The sequence below is a fragment of the Eubalaena glacialis genome, chromosome 17 (genome assembly GCF_028564815.1).
Source record: "Eubalaena glacialis isolate mEubGla1 chromosome 17, mEubGla1.1.hap2.+ XY, whole genome shotgun sequence".
Lineage (NCBI taxonomy): Eukaryota > Metazoa > Chordata > Mammalia > Artiodactyla > Balaenidae > Eubalaena > Eubalaena glacialis.
Genome location: NC_083732.1, coordinates 72,911,644 through 72,938,812, shown reverse-complemented (window position 1 = coordinate 72,938,812; position 27,169 = coordinate 72,911,644). Strand labels below are relative to the sequence as shown.

The 27,169-nt window shown below is 51.9% G+C and overlaps 2 protein-coding genes across 3 annotated transcripts in view; one reads left to right on the top strand and one right to left on the bottom strand.

Annotated features, from left to right (window-relative positions):
• C17H8orf76 (chromosome 17 C8orf76 homolog) overlaps positions 1-7,764 on the top strand; it is a 42,881-nt gene extending 35,117 nt beyond the window's left edge. The window contains exons 6-7 of one of the 2 annotated variants that reach the window (XR_009697635.1): positions 6,991-7,228; positions 7,443-7,764. Coding sequence is in view for 1 of the 2 variants with exons in the window: in XM_061171567.1 (XP_061027550.1) it covers positions 6,580-6,606 (27 nt within the window). In the remaining variant the exon portion in view is untranslated. Of the gene's footprint in view, positions 1-6,579; positions 6,764-6,990; positions 7,229-7,442 lie in introns of those variants that run through there. The other variant, XM_061171567.1, reaches the window with a different exon arrangement.
• On the bottom strand, positions 1,978-23,104 carry FAM83A (family with sequence similarity 83 member A). Its single transcript, XM_061171568.1, has 4 exons — positions 22,625-23,104; positions 12,584-12,751; positions 10,831-10,955; positions 1,978-2,512 (listed from the first exon to the last, which is right to left on the bottom strand). Exons 1-4 carry the CDS (start codon positions 23,102-23,104, stop codon positions 1,978-1,980), a joined length of 1,308 nt encoding a protein of 435 aa, XP_061027551.1.
• Positions 23,105-27,169: the final 4,065 nt, after the last annotated feature.

Genomic DNA, 27,169 nt, shown 5'->3' with positions numbered 1-27,169 from the left:
CGGGGTTTAAAACACCTTCAGGAGGGGCTTCCCTGGGGCGCAGTGGTTAAGAATCCGCCTGCCAATGCAGGGGACACGGGTTCGAGCCCTGGTCCGGGAAGATCCCACATGCCGCGGAGCAACTAAGCCCGTGCGCCACAACTACTGAAGCCTGCGCTCTAGAGCCCGCGAGCCACAACTACTGAAGCCAACGTGCCACGGCTACTGAAGCCCGCGCGCCTAGAGCCCGTGCTCCGCAACAGGAGAAGCCACTGCAATGAGAAGCCTGCGCACTGCAATGAAGAGTAGCCCCCGCTCGCTGCAACTAGAGAAAGCCCACGTGCAGCAACAAAGACCCAACGCAGCCAAAGATAAATAAATAAATAAATAAATTTATTTATTTTTAAAAAAAAAACCTTCAGCAACCAAAGGGCTTTTGTTGTTATTGTTGGATTTTCAGGAACTAAGGAAGAAAAAGGTGAAGTGAGGACAGAAATACAGTTTAAAACAAAAACAAAGATGCCTCTGCCTCTGCCAGGAGTGTAGGACAAATACAAACAGGGCTGGGCTGCAAGGAGATGCCCTCTGCAGAGCGCCAGTCGGGATGCCATATGCGTCAGGATTCAGAGGCCACCAGGAGGAAGGATTGTCCTCCCAGCCTCTGCAGCAAAGGCAAAGCTTCTGAGCCGGAGAAGGGCAACAGGAAGACATTTGCTGAGACGGCTTGGTGGCGGGGGAGGACATGGAAACCGAAAGACGTGTGTGGGGCTTTTGCCCCTGCTTCTCTTGGACTGAAACAGCCCGGGTCGCATCCCTCCCCCCAGCCATACAGCCTTGTTCCTTAGGTCTTGGGTTACCTGTCACTTCTCTGGGAAGTGTCCCCTGGCCTCCCCAAGCTGGGCTGGCTGGCCCTCCTTTGTGCTCCCTAAGCATCCTGTGTTCTTCTTTCTACCCCAGCAAGGTTGTGCCCTCAGGATCTATTACCACCCCAGGAACAAACAGGATGTGCTGTGACTCTGAGAAGGAAAGAATGATGGGACTGGGTGCTGGTGAGGGTGAGGGCCCAGCATTCCTGCTGCAGGACGTCAACAAGCCAGGTAGAGGGGCCTGGATCTGGAGGTAGCTGACTACGCCTGGGGGCTGCAAGGTCAATGCGGAGTCCTCATTGGTTGCTCAAGGCTGCCTGAAGCACCACTGCAGGGCCATTCCCAGATCTGACAACTCAAGCCCCTGGGATCCAGCCCAGACTCCAGGGACCTCCAGGCCAGCCCAAGGCTCTTCAGAGCAAAAACCTGAGCTGCCAGACTGCCTTGTCCATCTCCATCCCGTAGATGCCTTGGTTTGCTCCACCCTTGGTGGCCACACTTTCAATCAGACACACACAACTTACAGTGGCAGGTTCTGGGGCCTCATCCCTAATTCATCGGGCCAGGGATACTCCAGTATTATGCTATACAAGGGAGGAGGAGTTTCCCTCCCCTCCCAGAAACATCTAGAATGTCCCCATACTTTCTCCTGAATCTGTCTCTCCAGAATCTCTGGGGAGCGGACCATCCCTGGGCACTGGGACACACAGGAATACCTTGGTCACACCCACCCCCTGCCTCTCAGTGCCTCAGTTTACCCATATGTAAAACTTGGGCTGCATCAGCCCCTTCTCACTTTACAGAGATTCGGAAAATGTTAATATGAAAGCACTGGCTGCTCTTTGGAGAAAGGGGCTCTATTTTCATGATTTTGTCCTCTAGCTCCCTGCCCCCCACCTCCCTGGAAACTTCTGGAATGTGCTGCATAGGCCGTACTAGAGAGGGGAACCAAGGGAAGTGTGGGGGTCAGCAAGCAAACGGTCTGAGGCCTGGGAACATTCAAACACAGGCAACGGTTTCGTCCAAGTGCCTTTAGTTCAAAGGGCCACTGGTTAAAGTGGGGTCCTTGAGCCAGAAAATCCAGGAATGCCCAGCTTTGGCCCTGGGGAGGTGAGCTGGAGGAAGGGACCCTTCAGAAATTCAGGGAGGCCTGTAGAAAGGGCCTCCGGGTGTGGGCCACCCTGGGCACCAGGCCAAGCTGCTCGACCTGCAGCCGCAGAGGCCTGTAGCCGTTGAGGTTGCTGTAGAGAGCAGACAGGCCATCATGGGGCCTCGGGGAGAAGTGGGCCTGTGAGGTCAGGGCCCCCCAAGGGCCGTGATAGGGCTGGAACCTGGGGGCCAGAGGTGGGTTTGGGGCCAGGGGGCTGCCGGGCCCCGAGGACGTGGACAGACTCCGGTTCTGGGGGTTGCTGCCTGTCGACAGGCTGCTGAAGGGGTTGGAGGACGCGCGGTTGCTGGTGGAGTGGCTGCTGCCACTGAGGCGGCCGGGTCGGGGGCTGGGGGCCGCTCTGGGCTGGAGGGGTGCGGCCAGCCCGGGCGACTTGAGGCCCATCACGGGCTTGGAGGAGGCGTAGAGGTGGCGGAACTCCTCGTCAAACAGCCCCACCGCCTGGCCCATGAACTTGGAGAGGATGTTCCTGTGCACGTGTCCACAGAGCCAGGTGAAGCTGGAGGCGAGAGGAGAGAGTGAGGGGTGGGGATGGGGAGGCCTTGGGCACCCTGCTCCCGCAGGGTCACGAACGCATGCCCACCGCTCCTCCGCGCCGGTTCCTTCCACCCGGGCCAGAACACCGGTTATCCCCTCCCACAGATGGGAGAACTGAAGCTCAGAGACCAGCAAAGGTTTGCAGGGGAGTAGTTAAGATGCAGAGTGAATCCGGGCCTCTGGTCAGTGTTCCCTCCCGGTGCTCAGATTATGGCCCTTAGAAGATCCCTGTGGAGGCACAAAGGGGCCGAGTGCCAGTGTCCCCAGTTCTGTGCTGATGTGAGTCACCCAGCTGCTGGGGCCTTAGCGGCTCCACCTGTGACAGGTGTGACACCTGCCTCTTCTAACCAAATCGCTTAGCAGTCTGGGGCTGCTGCTTGGAAGGAAGGGCTGTATTTCCATGAAAAGCTAAAGGGTGTAGCCCAGTTTTCAGGCAAATGGGCCGGAAGGGGTGCGAGTGGGAGGGAGAGTCCTATGCTCTTTGGGGATGGAAAGGAGAACACAGGGTGAGCCCACAGGATGGGAAAGATGCCGCATCGGTGGGCTTGCCCAGACACCCACGGGAGGCCGCCTTTAAGCAGAGGCCTTGGCCTTCCCTCCATTTACACGTTTTAAATGGAAACAAAATGTTCAAGGCATTTGTGTGTTACCTTCTATGATTCCCTAATTTAAACAGATTCCTTTCTATCTCTGATGGAAAACTCCCCTCATCACCCCACTCCCCGCAAAAAAGCCTGGTGGCAGCACAGAAGACCCACCAGGAACATCATTTTAGAGATTCCTGGGTCCCTAATCCTGTGGACCTAGGCGTGGGGAGCAATGGGGACAGCATGGTCAGAGGGGGACAGGGTCACTGTGGGGGACAGAAAGGACCCAACCAAGAGTCTCAGCCTCCAGCCCCCAGCCAGCATGTCTTGCCACCAGAAGGCGGGCCCAGCTTCTGGAGTCCCCTGCCCTGTGAGGCAGCGCAGGGCCCACGCAAGGCTGGAGCGATCCTGGGAAGAACAGCGAGGCTTTGTTTAAACCTCATCTCCTGCCCAGGAGCCACCCACGCACCCCAGAGAGGTGAGCAGCTCATGCCGTGCCTCTGGCCAACCAGGTGATGGGGAAGGCAGCAAACTCTGGGACAGCTGGACTCTTGGCTGCACGAAGAAATCAGTCGCCCTGTGTTCTTTGGAATCAGGCTAGATTAGAACAAGCAACTGCATGCTTTCTTAACAAAGCAGGTCTAGGGGACTTCTCTGGCGGTCCAGTGGTTGAGACGCTCCGCACTTCCACTCCAGGGGTCACGGGTTCAATCCTTGGTCAGGGAACTAAGATCCCTCCCGCCACATCCCCCCCCCCCCACCAAAAAAAAAGGGCAGGTCCAAAGGTGCCCGGGCAGCTTTTCAGGCCTCCATGCACCCTCTGTGCCCCTGTGTCCCTTGTGTATCCCTGCACCACCTGAGTGCCACCCCCCTCACCCTGCTCACTGCTCAGGGGTGTCCCTCCTTTACACCCCACATGTCCATTCATCCTGTGCTCTAGCTTTTACACTTTCTTTTATCACCACCCATGGTAAGAATTACATTTTATTTTTATTGCTTTTTTGGCCCTTAAGTACAGAGAATTGATTTAATCATAATTTTTGGCTCAAGACCCACTCTCATCATTGATCTGTTAATGACCCATTTACATTTATGCAGCTTTATTTTATTTTTTGGCCACGCCAAGCGGCTTGTGGGATCTTAGTTCCCTGACCAGGGATTGAACCCGGGCTCTTGGCAGTGAAAGTGCAGAGTCCTAACCACTGGACCGCCAGGGAAATCCCTTTACTTAGTTATTTTAAATAATCTAATAAGCACCTATGAACCCATCACCTAAAATAAAAAGCTAGCATTTTGACAATAACCAGCATGTAAGCACATGGCCCCTCCTAGGAACCCATTCAGTTTCCCCAAAATAGAGGAAATCATCACCCAGAATCCTGTGTCATGGTTCCCATACTTTCCTTTTTCTATAGTAAAAAAAAGTTTTCTATATTCTTGAAAGTACCGTCAGCCCTCCGTATACTCAAGTTCTGCATCCGACGATTCAACCAACCACAGATGGAAAATATTCAGAAAAAATTTTTCCAGAAAGTTTCGAAAGGCAAGACTTGAATTTGCCCCATTGGCAACTATTTACATAGTATTTACATTGTATTAGGTATTATAAGTAATCTAGAGATGATTTAAAGTATTCAGGAGGATATGGGTAAGTTATATGCAAATACTACACCATTTTGTATAAGGCACTTGAGCATCCTCAGATTTTGGTATCTGTGGGGATGCTAGAACCAATCCCCCACAGATGCGGAGGAACAACTGTAAATATTTCTATTTTAGTTGTTTTTAACATATATCTTTGGGGATTAATCTTTGGGGATTTTTTTTTCACTTAAATATTGCAGTTTATCCATGTTATCTCTTGTTGCTGTACTTCACTTGTCTTTGACTGTTGTATGATATTCCACTGGGGGCTATATCATGGTTTATTCATGCATTCTCTCATTGATAGGCATTTGGGTTGTTTCCATGGTTTTTCTGTTGTGACCAGTGCTGCTGTGAACACTCTTATACCTGTCTTCTACTGTCCTGTGGACCCGTTTCTCTTGGAAATACACCTAGGAGTGGAATTGCTGGATAAAGCTAGGTGAATGTTCAGCTTTAGAGAAAATACCAAACTCTTTCCAAAGTCACTGTACCGATTTGCAATCCCATCAGCAGTGTAGAAATTTGTAAATGCACTACTTGTATTGTCAGGCTTCTTACTGGCTGGCCAAAAAGTTTGTTCAGGTTTTTCTGTAAGATGCTATGGAAAAACCTAAATGAACTTTTTGGCCAGCCCAATTTTTTTTTTTTTTTTTTTTTTTTTTTTTTTTGCTGAATAGGTATAAAATGGTAACTCATTCTAGCCTTGATTTGCATTTTCCTGATCACTGAGGATGCTGAACATCTTTTCGTGTGTTTCCTCCCCGGTGAAACGCCTGCTCTCACCTCTCCCCCCTCGCCCACACTTCCATTGTGCTGTTTCTTTTGTGGTTTGTGGGAGTTCATTGTGATTCTTGACACTAATCTTATCAGGGCATCATGAAAACCTGCTCCCAGTTTGTAATCTGACTTTTCACATTCTTTGAGCTGTCTTTGAGGGAACCAGAGTTCTTAAGTGTAATACAGTCAGATTTAGCAATCATTTATAGTTAATGCTTTTTTGTGTTCTGTTTAACACAGAGGGGTGTCTATGTTAAGACACCTAATCCTTATCCTAAGGTCTAAAAAGACATTCGTCTATATTTTCTACTAAGAGTCTTAAAATTTGTTTTTGACATTTAAGTTCTTTTAATCTATTAGGAGGTGATTTTGTGTATGTGCACGCATGTGTGCGTGTGTATGTGTGAAGTAGAATCCAACTTTCACATGGAGAATTTTTTTTTCCGGTTTCACCTTTCCCCACTGCTCTGACATGCCCTGTCATGTGGGAGTCTGTGTCTGGGCTTTCTCTTCTGTTCCATTTGTCACTTTGTGTGTGTCCTTCACCCAATGCCACATTGTCTTGGTTACTACAGCTCCATCTGGAAGGGCAAGTCCGCCCTGCTTGTTCTTCAGACTCATCTTGGCTATTGTTGGAGAAATACATTTTATTGATACACTGTAACCTACTCACATACACAGATACATACATAACCTCACAACAATCTCCAGAACATCCTTTACCTCAGTGTGCTCTGATTATTTTTGTTCTATCCTATTTCATTTTTGAAGAATTCTGGGGATCATCCACTAAATCAATTTCATAGACAGTGATGCACAGTTTCAAAAATTGTATTCCTCTAGCCATACTGGATGGCCAGGACCTAACATGAACATCCATTCATTCAACAAATATTTATGGTCATGTATAAACATACCGGCACTGTATTAACTGTACTTCCTGCCAGGAAGCAATAGAAAAGAAAAGAGACCCAGCTCAGGCCCCGACATCACCTTTCTTAAATCTTGGCTAAACAAGTTCACAGAAAAGGTCTCTAGGGAATGATCTGGAAGCTGCCTCCGGCAAGATGAGTTAGCAGGATAAAGACAACAGGATTGAGCTGTCCAGCAAAGGGAATAAACAGCAGCGAGTGTAGAGACCCTGAGGCATGAAAGACCTGGGAGGACGCCAGTGTGGCTGCAGCACAGAGGAGGGGAAGAAGAATCCTGCTAAGACAGTGGTAAGAAGGTGGATTTTTTTTTTTTTCCCTAGGAGCAATGACATGCATTGAAGGATTTTAAGGATGGAAGTGATTTGATCTTGTTTGTGTTTTAAAATCTTTCTGTTCCTGGTAAAGCCCAGGGTGGCAGCAAGGGTCAGGGCAGGAGTGGACTCAGGAGCCGGTTGGAAGGCCATGCTGATACCGTGCTGTTACTCATGCTGTTCCAGCTACCTGATTTCGCACCCCACCCCCGCCTCGATCTTCTTCATCCTCCAAGCCTCAATCCAACCTCCTGGACCTGCCAGCAGAAGTGGGAGTTCCCTCCTGGCTGACCCCAGAGCACTTTCTTAGCTCATGCTGATCTTAGAGCACACACCCTACCACACCCTGTGGTCATTCATCTACATTTCTTGACGAGAGAGAGGAGTTCTGTGTCCCCAGCATGTGGCACAGCACCTGTGCTGGGTAAGACCCTCAACAAGAGCTGAAATGTTGAAATGCACGCCCTCCCCACTCCCACCCCCGCGGCTCAGCCAGAGAAGCGGACAGAGCCCTTCAGTTTGGGAGAACTGTGTGCAACCAGAGGGAAGGGCCCAAATATCTGAAGCCCAGAGACAGGTGGACTGAAAGGATGGGGTGAAGGCTTTTCTGATTGATTTTTTGTTTTTATTGGAAACAGCTCTAAGGGTCCCAGGGAGAAGGATCCTCTGAAAGGCTGGCAAACAGATCACCTTTGAATATTGAGAGCAAAAGCATTATAGTTGTCCTGCCCTCCCTCCAGAAGCTGGATTCTCCACAGTTCGCAGGAATGGCCCGGTATGTCTTCAAGCCCACTGCCACCCTCCTCCTGGTACCTCCCATATCAAGCCCAGCCTGGCCTCAGCAGGCGCTAGAGAGCTGGAGATCCTAGTCAAGGAAGCTGGTGACCCTGACCCAATCACCTACCCTCTCTGTGCCTCAGTTCCCATCTGTCAGAAGAATAATGCCTCCCTCAGAATGTCACGAGGATTAAGGGACTTCCCTGGCGGTCCAGTGGTTCGGACTCTGCACTTCCACTGCAAGGGGCATGGGTTTGATCCCTGGTTGAGGAGCTAAGATCCCGCATGCCGTGCGGCAAGGCAAAAAAAAAAAAAAAAAAAAGTCACAAAGATTAAATCCTTACTAAAGGTCTGATCGCACCTGGCCCAGGGCCTGGCACAAAGCTCAGCAAGGTGGTTATGCTTCCTTCTGCCCCTTCCAAGGGCAAGGCCACCCCTGCATGATGAGCTCAAAGGACAAATACAAATGAAAACTGAGAGACTTAATTCTCCTTATCGAAAATAAGAGGAGAGGCTTCCCCCTCTTCATCTTCTTTCAGAATTTCTTTCTCTGTCCTTTTCAAATGTATGGAAATCTTTTTAATGGCTAAATAAGCCACTTGCCAGTCGCACAACTGGTTGCTCAAAGATGGGGAAGAGGAAGTGACCGCTTAGTGGTGGAGGGTCTGTGGATATGCCATCCCCACGTCTATGTATGCCGCTCTGACAGAAGATGTTATTTTGAGCTGAAGGAATTTGAGAAGCAGGTTCAGGAAGGACTCTCTGACCTCCCCCTTCTCCCTGAAGCCAGTCACAAGGCCCTCATGTGAGAGATGCCCTCCCTGTACCCAGAGGAAAGGAGCATCCTTATCTCCAAGGGCAGGGGGACTCAGAGGGATCCGAATGGACCGGCCTTGCTCTGTTTCCCCCAGTAACTACCCTTAGCTCTTCCCTTTCGTCCTATCACGTTTTTCCATGACTGTCCATTCTTCATCCAACCTCATATAAAAACACTCAGGTTTAACCATTTCTTTGGGTCTTCATTTCCTTTTGAAGGCTCCTGTGTCACGTAAAACTTGTATTAAATAGATTTGTTTGCTTTTCTCCTGTTAATCTGTCTCTCACCAGTCCATTTTACAGGGCCCCAGCCAGAGAACTGAGAAAGGTATTAGAAAAAAGTGTTTCCTGGGACTTCCCTGGTGGTGCAGTGGTGGCACGGGACCACTGCGCTTCCACTGCAGGCAGCACAGTTTCGATCCCTGGTCAGGGAACTAAGGTCCCACAAGCTGTGTAGCCGAAAAAAAAGTTTTTCCTCCCTGTACAATGGGTGTGGGGTTTCTTTGGGGGGCAATGAAAGTGTTTTGGAACTAGATAGTGGTGATGGTTGCACACACTGTAAATGTACTACATGCCTCTGAATTGTACATTTTAAATGGTTAATATATGTTACGTGAATTTCACCTAATAAAAGAGAGTGCGAGAATTCCTCTGCTTTGGTGGACCCCCTCCCTCCAGGCTTGGCTCCTGGGGTCTGGGGCAACTGCCCAGGTACAGACCTCACCCTTTGCCTCCAGGTGGTGAACTCGGTCTAGTGGTGCTTGGTCAAGGTCAGAGGTCAAGGTCGGAGGCGTGATGTAGGGTTTTAGGCTGAGCTCCCGCCCTGAGCTTTATTTGCTTGCTGCCCAGAGGCCTTTGTGCCTCTCGAGGGAAAGAACCAAAGGCTGATAAGGTGGCTTTGGCCACTTGGGGAAGGGAGCTCAGCCCCACCTCAGCCTCTTACAAACAACCGAGGGCTGGAGACAGGGCCTGAGAATCAGAAGCAGGGGGGCTCCGTTTTCCACAGGTGCCCCGGATGGAGCAGAGGATGAGGAGAGAGGCTGTGGGTGGAAACAGACGTGGGCTCAGTGACCCCCGGACACTGGAGGTGTCCGCTCCGGGCTGCCTCGTCCCTGAGCCCCTTCCCTGCACACTAGTTGTAAAACCTCAGCTCTTTCCCTCGCAGAGGGACAGTGCCTCCCAGCTTCCTTTACTGCAGCCTGTGAGGTGGACGCCACAGGCCCTTCGCACAGCTGAGGAGAACAGGCTCAGGAAGAGGTGGAGATGGGGAGCCAGAGAGGGGCACCCTGGCGCCGTCCCAGGCCCCCTTCCCTCCCCTGGGTTTGTTATCGGTTACCCGCCTAGTTTGAGCGGAGCTGCAGGACGGAGCCCCATCCTGTTCCACGCCTGCAGCAGGCCTGGTCTGTATCTACTAGGTCTCTACATAGCTGGTGAGTGAATGAAGGAACAGAGAGGTGCAGTGACTTGCCCGAGGTCACCCAGCCAGGAAGCTGCAGAGCTGGGAACTGAACTTAGCTCATCTGGCTTCTAGGCTAGGCTGCTGCCACTTCCAGTCCCTAGCACCAGCCTGAGGTCCCATTAAATTTGGAGACACTTCTGACAGGGAAGTGGAGGAGGGGCCAGGAAGCTGGTGGTCAGGGGCCACAGAGGGTGACGCTTGTAATCTTATCTAGGACATGGTGACAGCTCAGCAAGCCCTGGCAATTCTGAAGTGAGAGGAGGGCTGTCTCGGTGCTCTCCAGTCTTCTCAGGGCCCACACACCCTCTCCCACAGCCCATGTGGTGTCGCCCAGGCCTGCTCTGCTGGGCAGCCCTTCACGAACAACGTCTTCTCAGCCCACACCCTTTCAAGTCTTGCCTATTCCATGTCCCTTCCCTTGGGGCTTTGGCTGGCTGATAGCAACCACTTATTGAGCACCTACTGTGTGCTGGGAGCTACGCCATGCTTTGCAAATTTTATCTCATTGAGTCTTAACAATAGTCTGCAAGGGGAAGTATTGTTATCCCCATTTTACGGATGAGAAAAGTGACGCCAAAAAGAATTGCACACTTTAAATGGGTGAAGTATCTGACATGTGAATTACATCTCAATACATTCGCTATATTAAAATAACCAAACATTTTAAAAATAAAATGGGGCCCCCATACACAACCAAACAAATCGCATGGCTTTAGAATCACACTTGAGAGATCTGAGGAGGGAAACAGGATTTTATGTCCTATTGCCATGCAAAGGGAAACCAAGGCACTTGGAAGTGTCTCCCTACCCCGAAGTGCCCCCAGGAAGGGCCCAGATTTTCCCCTTTCGCCCAGGCTGGTCCTGCCTCCAGCCTCGTGTATATGATGAGTCCCCAGCTGCCCCAGGGGTTGCTGGTGGGCATGTGGGCCTTGGCCTCCGCAAAGCCCCGACAGAAGATGAAGCGCAGTGCTCACCTGTACGATCCGCACAGGACGTATCTCCAGTCCGAGATGATGAACTTGTCCTGGATTTGGCCGGCGAACTTCCTGCCTGATTTGGCGCAGTACACCTCTCCTTCCACGCTCCGGACAGAAACATTCTGTTGCAAGGGAAGTCAAGGTGTCCTCGCTAATTGCGTATCCAGAGATACGCACTTGCCTAAGAAAACATCTGGAAGGATGCTCGCCAAGAGTAAACGGGTTATTGCTAGTTGGTGAGATTGTGGGCCATTGTTATGTTTTCCTTGGCTGAATTTTCTAAATTTTCTTCAATGTCCTGACATTATTTGAGTAATGGGAGAAAAACAAAAGAAGAAGAAGAAAAGAAAAGAAAGGGGAGATGGTAGAATTCAAACAAAGCAGAAAATAGAAGGAAGATGAGGGCCTGGTGTCCACAGAGCCCTCCGTCCAGGCTCCCATGGCCCACAGAGGTCTGGCAAGCCCAGCCTCGCCCTGTAAGTGGCTTTAGTGACATGAGTCCCTGACTCCAGGCTGGTCAGAGGAAAGGCCCAGTGCAATCGGGGCGTGGGGGGGGGGGCTTTGTGGAGACCTCAATGGACCCTAGATTGCTCTAAGAAAAGGTGTGGCCACAACCCAAATTGTGGCCCTGTTTGTCCCTTTCCTCCCCAGCAGCACCCGCTGCTCTAGCCCTCAAGCCAGCACCCCTGGAAGCTGAAGAAATGAAAGGGCAGGTGAGGCAGGGGGATGTCAGAGGCCAGCAGGATGCTCCTGGTGCCGAGAATGCCCACTGGTAGCTGGGCGGGCTCTGGGAAGGGGTTGCCCAGCGCCTCTAACCACTCCTTCCAGCCTCTCCACAAGCTCCGGGGGTGGTGGGAACAGGGCCACGTCCTGTCCCTTGGTGCAGCGGGTGTGGGCCACGAGGACAAGGCCTGCACTGACTCTCTGGACCTGTTTCGATGGCCTCATGCTGAGGCCGTGTGATCCACGTTACGTCAAGCAGACCCAGCAGTCGGGGGACCTGAGGCCTGTGGCGACCGGAGGTGCCTGGACTCAGCTGCATCCCGGTCAGTGTGGAGGGGAAGGGAAGGAGGAAGGCAAGGAGGTTGGGGTCTCCTGAGGCTGACCTGCCTGAGCTGGGGGGCAGTCACCAAGGAAACCACCTGTCAGCTGTTCAGCTGGGTCTGTTTGTGAAAGCTGTGGGCGGTTTCACGTTAGAGCTTGAATTAGCTGCCCCAAATTTGCCGTGACTAAATGAACCCTCATCTCTGGGTTTCCCTTCTCCTTGCCGGAAGAAGGAAGTGAGGAGTTTGGTTAAGTCCAAGAGGATCAGCATCCTGTTGGAGCCATGGAGTCCTAAAGATGCATCACACAGGTCCTGGATGTCTCCCTGCCCTGGAAGTGCAGCCACTGGGTCTCCTCAGCTGAGGGGAGAAAAGGCAGAGGTCGGGCCCCTTTATCCTTCCCAGCCCCCAGTGGATCTGTGTGAGCTCAAAGGGCTATGAGCGGGAATGATGGAAATCTCTTCCAGGCCAGGTCCTAAAGACATCCCTCGGAATCCTCCCTCCCTCTCTCTCCCTGTCACTGTGTCTCGGGGGCCGTGTATTCCTTATGGTGCAGCTACAAGATGAGGGAGGGCCGTCTGAACTGGACTTTGAGCAAGAAAGAAACGTGTATTATGTTAAGCCATGGAGATGGGGGCATGCGTTACCACAGCGTAGCCTATTCTATCCTAACACAAAATACCTTTTACGCTGTTACGGGACCCTACCTTGAGGTGACTGTCAGAGACCTGGGCTTTGTCACACATCTCCTGGAAGAGCTTCACGCCTCCCTGGTCCAGGAGCACACAGACGAACACCCCGCGCTTGTTGGCCGCCTCTAGGATGTCACAGAAGATCTCCACGTCCGTGAACACATCCATCAGGATGGCCAGGACCTGGGCCAGGGCAGAGGGGTCGGACACCAGAGAGTCAGGGCCAGGTGCTGACTTCTTTCAGCCAAACTCCCTCAGTCCCAGCCGGCCTGGGAGAGCTGTTCCCTTTGCTGCTGCGCTGGAGGGGGGAGGGTCTGACAGGGCAGGACTCAAGGAGGGGCGCAGAGCTGCAGTGCGGCCCTGCCTCTGTCCTGAGGCCACCTCTCCAGCCCCACCCCAGATCCTCTGGCCTCTCCACCCACTGCTGGAGTGGAGAGTGCGAGGAGAAAGGGGAGGTAAGCAAAAAGAGGAGGCAGAGGGGGGAGATGAGGCCAAGGGAAGGTGGCCTGGCAGGGTCACAGGAGAGGGACAGATTTAAAGTCACAGACTCTCAGCCATTTGGAGCTTTAAGGCACTCTAGGGCCACTGGCTTTCAAATGTTTTTAAGCTGTGGAATCCTCGCCTCAAACAAAATCCCTGTGGAGACCCCAGGGGATATAAGCTAGACTAGACTGAGCTGCCCCAGTGGGATGGAGAAGGGAGTCCGGCTCCAGCAGGTACTGCATCCTCCATCACAGCAGAAACTTGGGGGGTGGGGGGCCCTAGATAGCCAACAACGGGGAGAGACATATGTGTTCCTGCCTGCCAGGCACCCGTTCCTCCTCCTTCTGCCAACAGCACCCCAGGCTCACTTTATTTTATTTTTGGCCACACCGTGCGACTTGTGGGATCATAGTTCCCCAGCCAGGGATAGACCCCGGGCCCCCTGCAGTGGAAGCGCCCAGTCCTAACCACTGGACCGCCAGGGAACTCCCCCAAGCTCACTTTAAGGAATTACCTCTGCTCCACCATCCATGTGCTTTGGGTGGAGTTACTGCCGTGCCCTGGATTGGGTGCAGGGGAGGCACACTGAAGCCAGGCCACTGGCCACAGAGATTGGCCCAAAGGTGGTCACATGACATGTTTTCCTCATGGGAGTCAGCCCAGGACTATTGCTGGAACTCCTGGGGAAAGGAGGCATTCCTTCTACTGGGATTGCTTAGCTAGTCGATTATAAACTACAGCTGCTGGCAGCCATCTTGCCCCATGTGGGGACAGCCTGCCTGAAAGCAAAGCCGGATCTGGAGAAACCAGGGCTAAGAGGTGGAGACAGATGCCCAGCAGCATCCTTTCAACATCTGGTTTCAGTTACCCCCGAAGCCAATCCTATGCTTGACCTGTGCACTGAGGATGTCAATGCATGGTCCTCTTCTTAAGCTTTTTGGGGTTACTTTCTGTGATGTTGTGACTTATAATAAGAAATGTATATTTGGTCTTCATATCAGTTTCTGACAGAGCTCCTAATACCGTTGGAATTTCCAAGGTGATGAGAGCTGAGAGCAATAAAGGGGTCTTTTGTTATGTTAATGAGGCGACTTTGGACCTAAGGGCATTGGCACTTAAGGATGCGGGAGCTCTTTGCCAGGAGAACCAACCTTGTGATCAGAGGGTTGGAACTCTTAGTCTAACCCCACAGCCTCTGGTGGAGAAGGGAGGAGCTGGAGGTTAATCAGTCACCAATGGCCAATGATTTGATCAATCACGCCAATGTAATGAAGCTCCATAAACACCCAAAAGGAGAGGGTTCAGAAAGCATCTCGTTGTTGGACACGTGAGGGTTTAGGGAGATTGGTGCACTCAGAGAGATGCACTATGCATCTCTTCCATCCGGCTGTTCCTGAGTTATATCCTTTTATAATAAACTGGTACTCTATTAAGGAAAATGTTTCTCTGACTGTTCTCAGCCACTCTAGCAAATTGATCAAACCCAAGGAGGGGGTTGTTGGAATCTCTAATCCGTCGCTAGTTGGTCAGAAGCACAGGTGACAATCTTGGCTTGTGATTGGCGTGAATTGAGTTGTAGGACACCCAGCTGATGTCCAAGAATTGCTTGGTGCTGTGGGAAAGGCTCCCACACAGTGGAATGGAACAGAACTAGAACTTTTTGTCACTCAATCAAAAGTCCTTCCTAGTACCTAAATTGTGGTGTGTTGAGAAGTGGATTATTAGGCAGCCAGTAAAAATGATCATTATAATGGTTACATAGAAACTATAGGACTTCCCTGGTAGTGCAGTGGTTAAGAATCCACCTGCCAATGCAGGGGACACGGGTTCGAGCCCTGGTCCAGGAAGATCCCACATGCCGCGGAGCAACTAAGCCCGGGCACCATAACTACTGAGCCCGTGTGGCACAACTTCTGAAGCCCGTGCGCCACAACTACTGAAGCCTGCACACCTAGAGCCCGTGCTCCGCAACAAGAGAAGCCACCGCAATGAGAAGCCCGCGCACCGCAATGAAGAGTAACCCCCACTCGCCGCAACTAGAGAAAGCCCACGTGCAGCAATGAAGACCCAATGCAGCCAAAAATAAATAAATTTATTAAAAAAAAAACTATAAAGCATGGTGAAATGTTAAAGTAAAACTTGCTGTTTAATATATGCTCAACAAATGTGCATTAACAATTAATGAATTTAGTGGGAAAAAAAAAAACCACAGCACAAAATGATAGCATGTCCATTATGATTGCCAGAAGGTGGTGTACAGATAGATGAGTGCAAAGCCAAAACTAACAGTCATATTTGGATGGGGGACTATGGCGATCTTTTCTTCAACATTACCTGTAATAATAATGTTCAACCACTTTTCTACTAATTACAATAAATTTTTTTGACCGTCAACATCTGGGAAGTAGCAAGGGCAAGAAGAGTGTCATGGAGACAGGTGAAGGAGGTGGCTGGTACCCACTCGGCGCTGACTTTCGGCTCAGTTGATGTGGGTGTCTGGACGGGGGAGGGAACTGCCAAGAAATTGCTCACCCTGGGCTAGAGGTCACTAGAGATGTTTTAATAGTGAGGCCCGTGATCCTTTAGGACCATGGCCCTGTTAACACACAATTAAGTATATGTGCACATTTAAGCTTATGGCACCAATAAGGTCCTCTCTCCTGAAAGATAAATGCCTCCTCATCCAACGTATTGGCAAAAGAGACAATCCTCTCTCCCCAGGAGGTCAGTAAATCCTCCCAGTTGTGTTCCAGTGAGTCTTTGTTGTCAGAGACAGGGCTGGTAAGCAGGTGACCGATTGACAGAGAAGGAGAGAGGTTTGCAAAAAACCCAGCGTCCTGATTTAAGCGATGCTTGGAAGGACAGGCTCATGATATCTAGGTTTATCTTGTTTGCCTCCTTTTGGGATTGCCTCCCAACTGGATCGATTCAAGGCCAATAACTTCTTCCATCCCCTACGTGGGCGTCCTACCTCACAGGGTGTAGTGTGTTGATCAATCAGGTCCCAAAAGATGTGTCCGCATCCTAACCACCAGAACCGTGGATGTGACCTCATTTGGAAAAAAGGTCTTTGCAGATGTAATTAAGATTCTCAAGATGAGATCATCCTGGGCTTTCTGGTGAACCCTAAATCTAATGACAAGTGTTCTTATAAAAGACACTCAGAGGAGAGACAGGGAGAAGAGGATAAGGCCATGTAAGGACGGAGGCAGAGACTGGACTTCTGTAACCACAAGCCAAGAATTGCCTGAGCCACCAGCAGCTGGGAGAGGAGGGAAGGATCCTCCCCTAGAGTTATTCGAGGGAGTATGGCCCAGCTGACACCTTGATTTTGGACTTCTGGCCTCCAGAACTGTGAAAGAATACTTATCTGTGTGTTGTTTTGGGTTTTTTTTAAGGTTTTGGGGGGGGTTTTTTTGATAAATTTATTTATTTTATTTTTGGCTGCATTGGTTGGGTCTTCGTTGCTGCGCACGGGCTTCCTCTAGTTGCAGTGAGCGGGGGCTACTCTTCATTGCGGTGCGCATGCTCATTGCGGTGGATTCTCTTGTTGCGGAGCATGGGCTCTAGGCACGTAGGCTTCGGTAGTGGTGGCACGTGGGCTCAGTAGTTGTGGCTCGTGGGCTGTAGAGCACAGGCTCAGTAGTTGTGGTGCACGGGCTTCGTTGCTCCGCGACATGTGGGATCTTCCCGGACCAGGGCTTGAACCCGTGTCCCCTGCATTGGCAGGCGGATTCTTAACCACTGTGCCATGAGGGAAGCCCTTATCTCTTGTTTTGAGCCTCGAAATGTGTGATAATTTGTTACGGCAGCCCTAGGAAACTAATACAGAGCAGTAGCACATAATCCAGGGGAAAAACGATCTACTGAGAGATAGGGAACTTTAGCTCCAGCTGTGGTGCTAGTGTAGGCTAGCTGAGTGCCTTCGGACAACTCACTTACCATCTCTGGGCCTCAGTTTCTTTACCTATAAAACATTGCACGATAGAAGAGCATTAGCTGTCATGTAAGTTGGGTCTAACCGTAAGCACAGGTAATATAAACGGAAGCATATGCAAAAGTAAAGTGCGTAGTTAAAATATGATAGTGATTTTTATATGCATTATTCTTGAGCAAGTGTGGATAATGTTAGAATAACACCATGAGAGAATAACAACACCATGTTGTTTTAATTCAGGTTATGGGAGAGGGTTAAAATTAGTGCCCACACCACTATGGGCATAAAAAAGAAACAGAGTAGGGTTCTTGTTAGGGCCAATCAGACGGCCCAGCCGAGAGGTGTGGGGTTGGCTGAGAACGGGAAGGAGATACTTCCCGTGCTAAGGAAGGAAGTTGGCCTGGAAGCGCTGCCTGGCCGGCGGGCTCTGGAAATCTGGAGTTTCAGTGAGATGGTGGGGCCCAGCCAGGGGGCTGCTGGTCTGCTAGGGTGATACCCACAGACAGGGGTCATCCTGCGGAGACCTCAAATCCTGGCTGAGAATCCCTCACTACCTGCCCGGCAGACGTGAGTTCCTCATGGGCTGGAAATCCTGCTGCTTTGGGAAGGGCAGGGGGCAGGAGGGGAAAGAGGATTTGGGTCCTGGTGGGACCACCAAGCATGCTGGGGCCAGGTGTTGGGGGCACTTAGCACCCCGTGGCCCACTCTGTGCTTCGATTGCTCCTCTTCCCTCTTTCTCTCCTGTGTGCTGATGCCCCCTTTCTGAGCTGGCTTTTGCTGGATGAGTAATAACAGCAGCAACTCTTTCTCGAGCACCTACTCTCAGCCGTACGTTCGTCCCCTATAACCTTCACAACACCGTTACCCTGGCTTCCCGGGTGAAGAGCCAGGAGTGCAGAGATGTTAAGTAACTTTCCAAAAGCTGGAATGCGAGGAGATGCCCCAGACCGTCTGCTGCAGGCCTAAGAGAAGGACTCTGATCTCTGTTTACATCAGATACAGCCTGTCCCTCCTCCGCTTGTGGGTTAGGATGGGCCAAGGAGGGAGAGTCAAGCCCTGGGAGGGTTGGGGGACCCCAGAGAAGAACTCAAAGAGAGTGTGGACAGAAGAAGGGAAGGGGGCCCAGGTGGACCCCCCCCCCCATCACCTATCTGCTGACCACAGTGCGGGGGAGCCAATAGCCCTTAAAAAGGCCGCAGTGAGAGGACCATGCCCCTGCAACCACATGCTCCCACCTGCTTGTGTCGCCTCTGGGTGTGCCCGGTGCTCCCCTCCCTCACTGCCAATCTGGAGCAGTGACAATATGCCAGCACTGAGCCCCGGCTCCCAGAGGGGGAGAGGGACTTACTCTAGGGAACTCCCGTGGGAAGGGAGACAGACCAATCACAGATCCCAGGAGGATGCCAGGGGGGCAGGGAGCACCTCTGCTGGCCCTTGGGGGCTGTCCCACCCCACTCTGGCGGGACCTAGACGGGACCTGGGCTGGGTATAGGAACTCCATTGCCCGGAGACCCCACGGGCCTGGCAGGCTGGACCTGTCTCTCCCAGGTCTGCCCTTCCCTCGGCGGCCCTTGGCCGGGGATCAACCGGAGACCTCGCCCTGGGGACCCTGGTGGTGTTCGAGGCCCTGGAATCCCAGTTGTCAGGCATGGGGCAGACCTGCTCATCAGCTCCCTGGGGGCGCAGTAGGGGTGGGGGCAGGATTGTGCAGTTCCTGCTCAGATTTCTTGCTGTGTCCCGTCCCTCCACCCTTGTCCCTTGTTCAGCCGCTCCCAGGGCAGGGGCTCGGCCTGAAAAGGTGGTCCTTGACACCTAGGGGTTGGGGGGAGCTTCTTTGGGACCTTCTCACAGCTGCCCCCTTGGTCCTCTGCATGCTCCTCCCACTCTCCCCCCACCTCCCCAGAGAACTGAATAGATTTTTCTCTCTGCAGTGAAAGGGAGAGGGAGAGGGGATCGAGCAGGGACAGGGGGCTTGCCTGCTCAAGTTCTCCAACTTTTCGGTCTTGGGACCCCTTTACACTCTTAAAAATTACTGAGGATTCCAAAGAGCTTTGGTTTATGTGGATTATAACTACTGAGACTTGTCAAATTAGAAACAAACTGAGAAAATTCTTAATGTTTATTAGTTATTTTAAAATAACTAATATTCCTTACTTAAAACAATATTAAGCCCATTACATGTTAACATAAGTAACAATTTTAAAGCAAAAATAACTATACTTTCCAAAACAACAGCAAAATGGAGTGAGCAGAATGGCATTATTTTACAGTTTTGCAACTCTCTGTGGTGTCTGGCTTACCAGGAGACAGCTGGTTCTCACATCGGCTTCTGTAGCAATCTGTTGTGATGTGTTGTTGGGAAGGAGATATATAAAGATAATCTGGCCTCACACAGATAAGTGGTTAGAAAGGGCAGGACCTCACAGACCCATTGGAAGGGTTTTGGAACTCTCAGGGATCCTGGACCACACTTGGAGGATGGATAATTCATGTTTTTTGTTTTCTGTATTTTATGACACTTTGACATCCCAGCGCCAACTGATTACTAGAGATAACAAGCACCTCGACTAGGCGCAGCCTGTGATATGCTAACCAAGCAATCCAGAGCCATGTCCCAAGCCTCCTTTATCTGACTCTCCAGCATCCAGACAGTATTTCCCTGCCCATCCTAAATCACCCCAGTGCCAGCTATGGGACAACCAGGGACTATATGTGGCCCAGAGCCTGCTAGAATTATTCAAACTAGCCAATCCTAAACTGTTCACCTGGCCCTGCCTTGCCTTTCCTGCAAAACCACAATAAAGGCTTGTGCCTGTGTGTTCCCCTGGCTTCTTCTGCCTCCTGATGGACCCTGGTGCTCCCCGTGTGGCCCTGCATGGTGTGTGGTGCCTCCTGCTTCTAGGAAACTGTGAGTAAAAACCTCTTCCTTCCTGACAGTCCTTTCCACGTCTCCCTACCTCTAGGTCATCCAGACCTCTCACTCCTCTTGACGCCTGCATTTGACACACCCTAGACCTGGAATTCCTTTACGTCCCCTCTCTGCCCAGCAAACTCTTACTCAGCCTTTGAGATTCAACTCAGAGGCCACCTCTTCTGTGAAGCCTGCCTTAGTCACCCTCCCCTCTGCTCCCCGGCACAAAGCATTGCTCAAGCCCAGCACTGCCATCCACCAGTGTCCCCTCTCTTCCCACCTCTCCCCTAAGGGCAGGTGGCTGGAGGGAGGGAGGCCTATTGTTCTGCTCTGCCATCCTGGGTTCAGGGCCTGACCAGTGAATTCGGCTTTGTGGAGTAAAGGAATGAGAGCACGAAGGGAAAGAGGGAGCCCCCTAGGGAGCAGCAGCTGCTCCGGGGAACACCCAGCAGGCTGGCTCCGTTCGTTCCCCTCTCTTCTCTTCCTGAGGGGGCTGAAGCCACAGGAGAGGGAGAAGACAAACCCCCTGTCCTCCCTCTGTGTGGACACAGCCTACTTCCATCTACAGCCTGTGGCTGGGGATCCAGCCCCCGCTGGCATCTCTGTGGGAACAGGTCACCGGTCACTCCTGAGCCCTCTGTGTGTGTGTGTGTGTGTGTGTGTGTGTGTGTGTGTGTGTGTGTGTTGTGTATGGGAGTGGTATTGCAAACTGCCTGCAGGAGTCTGACAGGTAACAAAATGGGTGAAGTTCATCACGGCCTGGGACAACAGGGAGTGGTGGGGACTGCCGCAAAGGTGACCCACCCAAAGAGGTGACCTCAACTCAGTGCCAACAGAGCCAGGTCTTCCGACTTGCCAAGAGGAGCTGGAAATTCTTAATTTCAGGTGAAATCTTCTGATTTTTAAGTGTTGTCCTAAATTTGTAACATACTGTGTTGATACAGCAAAGGACAGCAGCAGGCCTCAAGGCCACAGAGGTGAAGAGAGGGAAGCCTCTCTAGGTGGGGTAGGGGGAAGGGGAAGCACTCAGCCAGGGGATGATGTTTCACAAGCCCCAACCTGGCTTCTTTCCAGAGAGTCTCACTCACCCTTTGAGCTGCAGCTGCGGTTCAGAATTTCGCCAACACCATTGGTCCCACCCCTCAGGAGAGCACTGAACTTCAGCACAGAGACCAGAGGTAGCACACTTAGGAACAAGCCCTGGGAGCTAGAAGGGGCCCCTTAGTCCAGTGTGGGATCTGGGGCCTGGGGAGGTCAAGGGACTTGCCCTGCGTTGTGCAGCCCACCCCAGGCAGTGCGGGCGCTCCTGGCTGCCTGCCTGAGTCCACCTGTCAGTTCCTGATGCTGCCTTGCCAGGGAAGCATGAAATGCTGCTCTGAAGTAGCCCAGCAGCGTGAAAAGCCAATACTCCACCCCTTGTCACCTTCTATTTTATTCTCCAGAGCTCCACTCCCTCCCTCCCCGTTTGAGCACAGCTTCCCCACTCCTGGTGACTTCTTCTGGAGCCATGAGATTACACACACTATTAGACATGGGAGGGGATTCTGTCATGAGAGTGGGATCTCAGCAGAAAATGAGCTTAAATATCAGTTTGTTCTTTTTTGAATTCTTTTAAATGTAACAAAATAAATCATTTTAGTGATGAGAGAGACTCTTTACAGATGACAAAGTCCTTTCCTTGGAGTCCACTCTCACCCCTGCCCCTGCAGCTTCAGGAGGGTGGAGGGGCACCCATACCCCTGTGCTGAATAGTCATTTTGTGCACCTGGGTAGAATGATCTGGAGTCCCTCCCCCATTCCCCGGGGGAGCAGGCAGCCCCTGTGGGCCTGCAGTTCCAGGACCACTGGGAGAACTCCTGACCAAATGCCAGTCCCGGTGCCTGAAATTCTGCCAGCTAAGCTCTGGCCTTGAAGGATTTTTCTTCTTCTAAAGTCACTTATTAAAATGTAAACACTCTGGGGAGGGAGAAACCTTCTCTGCTGCCTCCTCTGTCCTCTGCCTGACCACAGGTTGGATTCAAGCGCTGCACTGAATTTGTGGGCAGACAGGTCTAAGCCGAGCCTGAGAGGAAACGGGATGAGTTTGTGTCCCAGTGGAGTGGCCCCTTCATTCAGAAACACAGAAGTGAGGCACCTCGCCTAGCCTGGGGAACTCAGGAAAGGCTTCCTGAGAACGGGACTTCAGTGCTGGGTCCTGAGAAGGAGTAGGTGTTAAGGGAAAAGCAGGGAAGGTGAGGGGGCTCCAGACAGAAGGAACAGCATGTGCAGAGGCCTCAAGACAGAACCTGATGTGTTTGAGAATCTGCAGGTCACTCAGGATTGAGTGGCAGGAGGTGGAAGAGGAGCTGGAGAGGTCGTGAGCCATGCTACGGAGTCTGCTGGTTCCACTGGGGGCAACTGGGAGCCACTGAAGGCTCTAAGCAGCTAAGGGACCAAGTTAAATTTGAAGTATAGAAAAAGTGTCTACAGCAGCTTGGAGACTAGGTCGTCGGGATCAAGATGGAAGAGGAGGGTCAGATGGGTGTTGGTGGCTGGGACCCAGATTGTGACAAATGGGATCAGGAAGTCAGTGATCTAGGGCAAGGCAGAGAGTAACATCCCTGGTTCCATCCTAAGCTCCAATCACCTGGACTCCATCCCTTAGAGCAGGACACACACCTCTCTCCTTTCCTCCACCAGTCCCCCCACCCCGTGGCCAAGGAGACGCAGACTCCGCCATCGCTACCTGGCTGGTCCGGGTGATGCAGCGGCGGATGAGGTCCCTGATGTTGTTGTGCTTGTCCGTCTGGAAGTACACGGTGACGCTGGACTTTTCCTTCAGGTAGGGCTTCTCGGCTGAGGCCCAGGTGTGCAGCAAGGCCGGCTCGCTGCCCTCTGAGGCCACAGGGAAGTAGGTACTTGATGGCAGGGAGCAGGAGTCGAGTCCCTTGGAAGCTGCCTCGGCCCCTCCTGGGGGCTCCAGGGCAGAGGGGGGCTCCTTGGCCTGGGCCTGGATGTACTGGGCCTCCACCGAGGACAAGAAGTCCACCTCGCCTTCCTGGCTGAGCACCCGCCAGTAGGCCTCAGGACCCCCATCCAAGAGGGCATCTGTGGCCAGCCGGACACTCTCATTGTCACTGAAGTCAGCCCTGGCTTGCCGGACCCACTGGCTCTTGACATCTTCCAGGCGTTTCTGGAGCTTGCCCACGTGCCTTGCCCGGCTCATGCTGCCCTGTCCCTGAGTCGTGTGGGGGGCAGCTGAGCTCTTCCTGATGTCAGGGGCAAGCGGGCCACACCACCCAGGAGGAGCGGGGCTCACAGCACTTCTGGAAAGCACCCACTCCTAGCACTGGTGTGCGGCCAGCATCCAGGATTACCTGCTCCAAGGTAATCCTGCTCTCCTGAGCAATGCTTCACAGGGATCATCACCCACTGCCAGGGGTTGGTTTATCTCTGAGCGACACCCGCCCTGCCCGCGGGCCAGGAGGGCTGGCTCTATCACGCCTGGGCACACTCAGCCCTGGGAGACTTCTCCTCCCAGCAGCCAAGGTGAGCCGGCTTTCCAGCTTGTTGTGCAATTCTCCCGAGACCCTCAGGCCCCATTTACAAAGCAAGCAGCCTCTCCCAGCACCGTCACCGCTGTGCCTCAGGTCCCCTCCTGTGCTCCTCATTTCAGACACCAGTTGGTTCAAAGACAATTTCCCTGATGGGCCCCTGAGATCTGCCATCCATCCTGTCCCCATGTGAGGAGGGAAGCTGGATGCCCGCCAGGCAGAACTGTTCACCAGGCACTTCTTCTTTCTCTTGGTAACACCCCAAGTTCCCAGCCCTCCCCATTCTCTGGGAAAGCCTTCTCTCCCATCTCTCTTCCCTTATTGTGTTTGCAGTGGTCATGCTTGAACAGAACCCCCAGAGAGGTTCCATTTCTGGGGCCAGCGCTGATCTGTTGGAAGCGGCGGCTGCTTGGAATACTATCTGGAGAAGAATCTTCGGCTGTGTCCGGGCCCACGGACCGATGGGATCAGTCTGTCTCGGTGCTGGTGGGCAGGTGGCTGCAGGCGTGTTTGAAGTAGATGAACTGCTAAGGGAGAAGCCACATTTTCTTTCCAGATCATGGCATGGTCAATTCCATGTCAATGGAATGCAAAACCTAGAGTCCTGATGTTACTGAATCAGGTCTGACTGCTTGACGCTCAAAAATCAATATTCCAGAGAGAGACAAAAGTTGGTGAAAAGGAAAGCTGCCTTTAATGAGAATGCTGGCAATGGGGGGAAATGGTGGACCCAGTGTTCCCCAAAAACCACCTCCCAAAATTCTGCTCAGCCATGAAGTTTGTAAAGGGAAAAAGGGAAGTAATCTCAGTTAATCATTGAGATGGGGGTCAGAGTCGTCGCCATCCCTCACTGTGTGCAGGCTTGTGTGCAGGCTTGTCGGCTTCTTGTGATTCTTCTTTAGGTGCTATCTTGTTCACACAGTTTGTTCGTGAGATTGCTGAAAGAAAAGCTAGGGAAGAGATCTGGTCATCTGCTGATTACTTATTCTTCATTTCTAATTTGATCTATGGAAAGAACCAACAGATTAGACGAGGTGTTGTGTGATCAAAAGATTTGAAAGGTGTGCTAGGGCCGGAGGTGAGTAGAGCATGGGGCGCCTGGTTTGAGGTTAGTGACAAGACAAAGGGGCCTCCTGCAGAGAGCTCTTTCCTGCCAAAAGCTGCTTACACTGACTGCCTTTGATTGGGTTCTTCCAGAAACAGACTCTGAGACTGGGATTCGAGTACAAGTAGCTAACTGGGAGGTGATCCCAAGATGCTCTGATAGGGGAGCAGAGGAGTGAGACAGGAAGGGGAGGAAGCTGCTGGGGCAGGGTATGTTAAGGAGCAGGTCACCATTGTGGACATCTGGGATTTATGAACATCTGTGGGAACGTCTGGGCTCCGGTCCTGCCGGGGACCTCCAGGAGATGGTATAGAATACATCTCAGATTTTTCCTACCCAGAGGATGAGAAAACCGCAGAATCTATCTACCAACCCCCACCGATCGTTGGTCGAGGGCTGCTTCTGGGGCTGCATTAGTTCCCCAGCCCTACTGGCCGGTTCTGTGGGCTCACCAAGCACAGCCCTGGAGCCCGAGAAAGCCTGCAGGCAGAGGTCGCGGGCGCATAGGACAAGCTAACGAGGTAAGAGCGGGGCCCTGACAATATCCGCTATGAGAATTATGTCAGGAAACTAGGATTGAGTGGTCTTCAAACAGCTGGCACGTGGTAAGAGCCAGATGCCTCTCTGCGGCATATCTATCTACTCTTTGGAGGAAAGTGCTATATATAAGCATCTGTAACCCCACGAAAGCTGTGGAGGGAGGCTGTCTGGAAGTAGAGCAGTGTTTTTAAACGCACAGTCCAAGAAAGAGAAAGGGGATTTAAAAGGGATTTCTTCTCTTTTTGAAGGATATAGAAGGAATCTAATTCAAGACCTCAGGCACCCCTCCCCTTATTCCACTTAATCTCCTTCCACAGGGTCTGGAACCTCAATGGGGACAAACCTAATACCCTCTCTGTCTTTGGTGCCCCTGGCTCCACGCCCTCTCCCTTCTGCCAGCTCCTGCTTGTGCAGATTGACTTCACTTCTTGCCCACATTCTCCTTGGACCTTCCCTCCTCTCCATCTCCTCTGGGTCCTCAGCCCACTCTCCAATCTGTGTCGTCAAATCCAGTCCCCAGTCTGGTGAGGGGATAATAATCCATGGGATTTGTGCTGGCTCACTCCGAGGCTCAGAAGCTGTCGATGGCTCTCAGTTGCCTGGCACGTTGAGTACCAAGTCTTGAGCCTAGCCTTTGAGGCCCTGCACGTCTGTGATCTGTGTGAACATTGCAGCCTGACCTCTCCTTCACTTGGCCGTCATCGAGTCCTCCCTGCATGCTGGCTTTCTGAGCTAAGGGACACATGGAGGACCAGGCTTCATTTCACAGATGAGGTAAGCAAGTTTCAGAGAAGGTGAGTAACTTGCCCAGCTAGTAAGTGGCAGAGCCCGACACAGTCCCTCCAAAGCCGATGCACTTTCCACTGTGCCAAGCTTCACTCTCCCTTCCTTTCCCCTGTCCCTTTCCACTCTCAGAACAATCCAAATCCTCTTATCAGTTCCAGAAAGTGTGTATGGGAGAAGGACAGAAGTGGGTAGATGTTCTGGGGTTCATCTTTCACCTGGGCCTGATTCTCTTTGTTAGATGAATAAGTGATGGGAGGTCCCTCTGAGACAGAGGCAGGGCTCCGTGGCCTGTGGGGACCATTTTCACTAGTCTACTTGCACAGTAGCTATCATTTTTTTTTTTTTTTAAAGACTCTTTGAGTGGAACTTTCCCCTCAAGCTGCTGGAGGAAGAAGAGCCCTGCTTCTCCTGTCCCCAGCTCCCTGCCCTTACGCAGACCCCAGGGACTCTATCAAATCCTTTAGAATAGACAGCAAATGCAGTCTATGTGTGCTGTCCCATCTTTGCCCCCGTTCCTGCACTCCTGGCAGACGTTACTAGTTGATCATAGAACTTCCTCCCTATGAGCTGGGAACCATCCCCTCACTGCTCTTTATGGGGCTCAAAGAGAAGTTCTCACCTAGAAGGAATCTTGGATGTACTGATGAGAAAACTGTAGCCCAGAAAGGGAAAGTGACTGTTCTCAAAGTCACACAGCTGGCCAGTGATTGTCATCAGCGTTGGCCCTCCCCTCCTCTGCAGCCCCAGCCATGTGAAATGTCATCATTCCTGCTGGGTCTGCTGGCTGAAATAACAAATTTCTCCCCTGGGATTGCACTTCTGGACCAGGAAGTCTGGCCAGCTGTTGAGCCACATTGTCATACGTTGAGAAATCCTTATCAAAGAGCCCTTGATTCCAGGCACTGTGGATTATGGACCACTTACTTCCCTTCTTCCATCCTGTGACCTGAAGTGTCGTCTCTCTGACTCATGGGGACACTGACGATGAGGTAAAGGATGAGAAGCCAGTCTCCTGTTAGCAAATGAGTGGTGTGTGGGGCTTCCTGAGAATTCCATTTATCTAGGGCCATGGTTCTCAACAGGGGGCGATTTTGCCCATCTAGGGGGGGATGTGGCAGTGTCTGGGGACATTGTTGGTTGTCACAGCTTGGAGGGGTGATGATGCCACTGGCATCAAGTGGGTATAAGCCAGGGATGCTGCTACACCCTGCAATGCACAGGACAGCCCCCACCATAAAGAACTATCTGGCCCCAAATGTCAATAGTGCTAAGACTGAGGAACCCTGGCTTAGGGCCCAGGGAATGA

Coding starts and splice junctions, on each gene's coding strand:
- FAM83A (XM_061171568.1), bottom strand. CDS start 23,104: ATGAGCCGGGCAAGGCACGTGGGCAAGCTCCAGAAACGCCTGGAAGAT. Junction 10,956..12,583: donor TCTCTGACAGTCACCTCAAG/GTAGGGTCCCGT, acceptor CCCTTGCAACAG/AATGTTTCTGTCCGGAGCGT. Junction 2,513..10,830: donor GTCCTGTGCGGATCGTACAG/GTGAGCACTGCG, acceptor TCTCGCCTCCAG/CTTCACCTGGCTCTGTGGAC.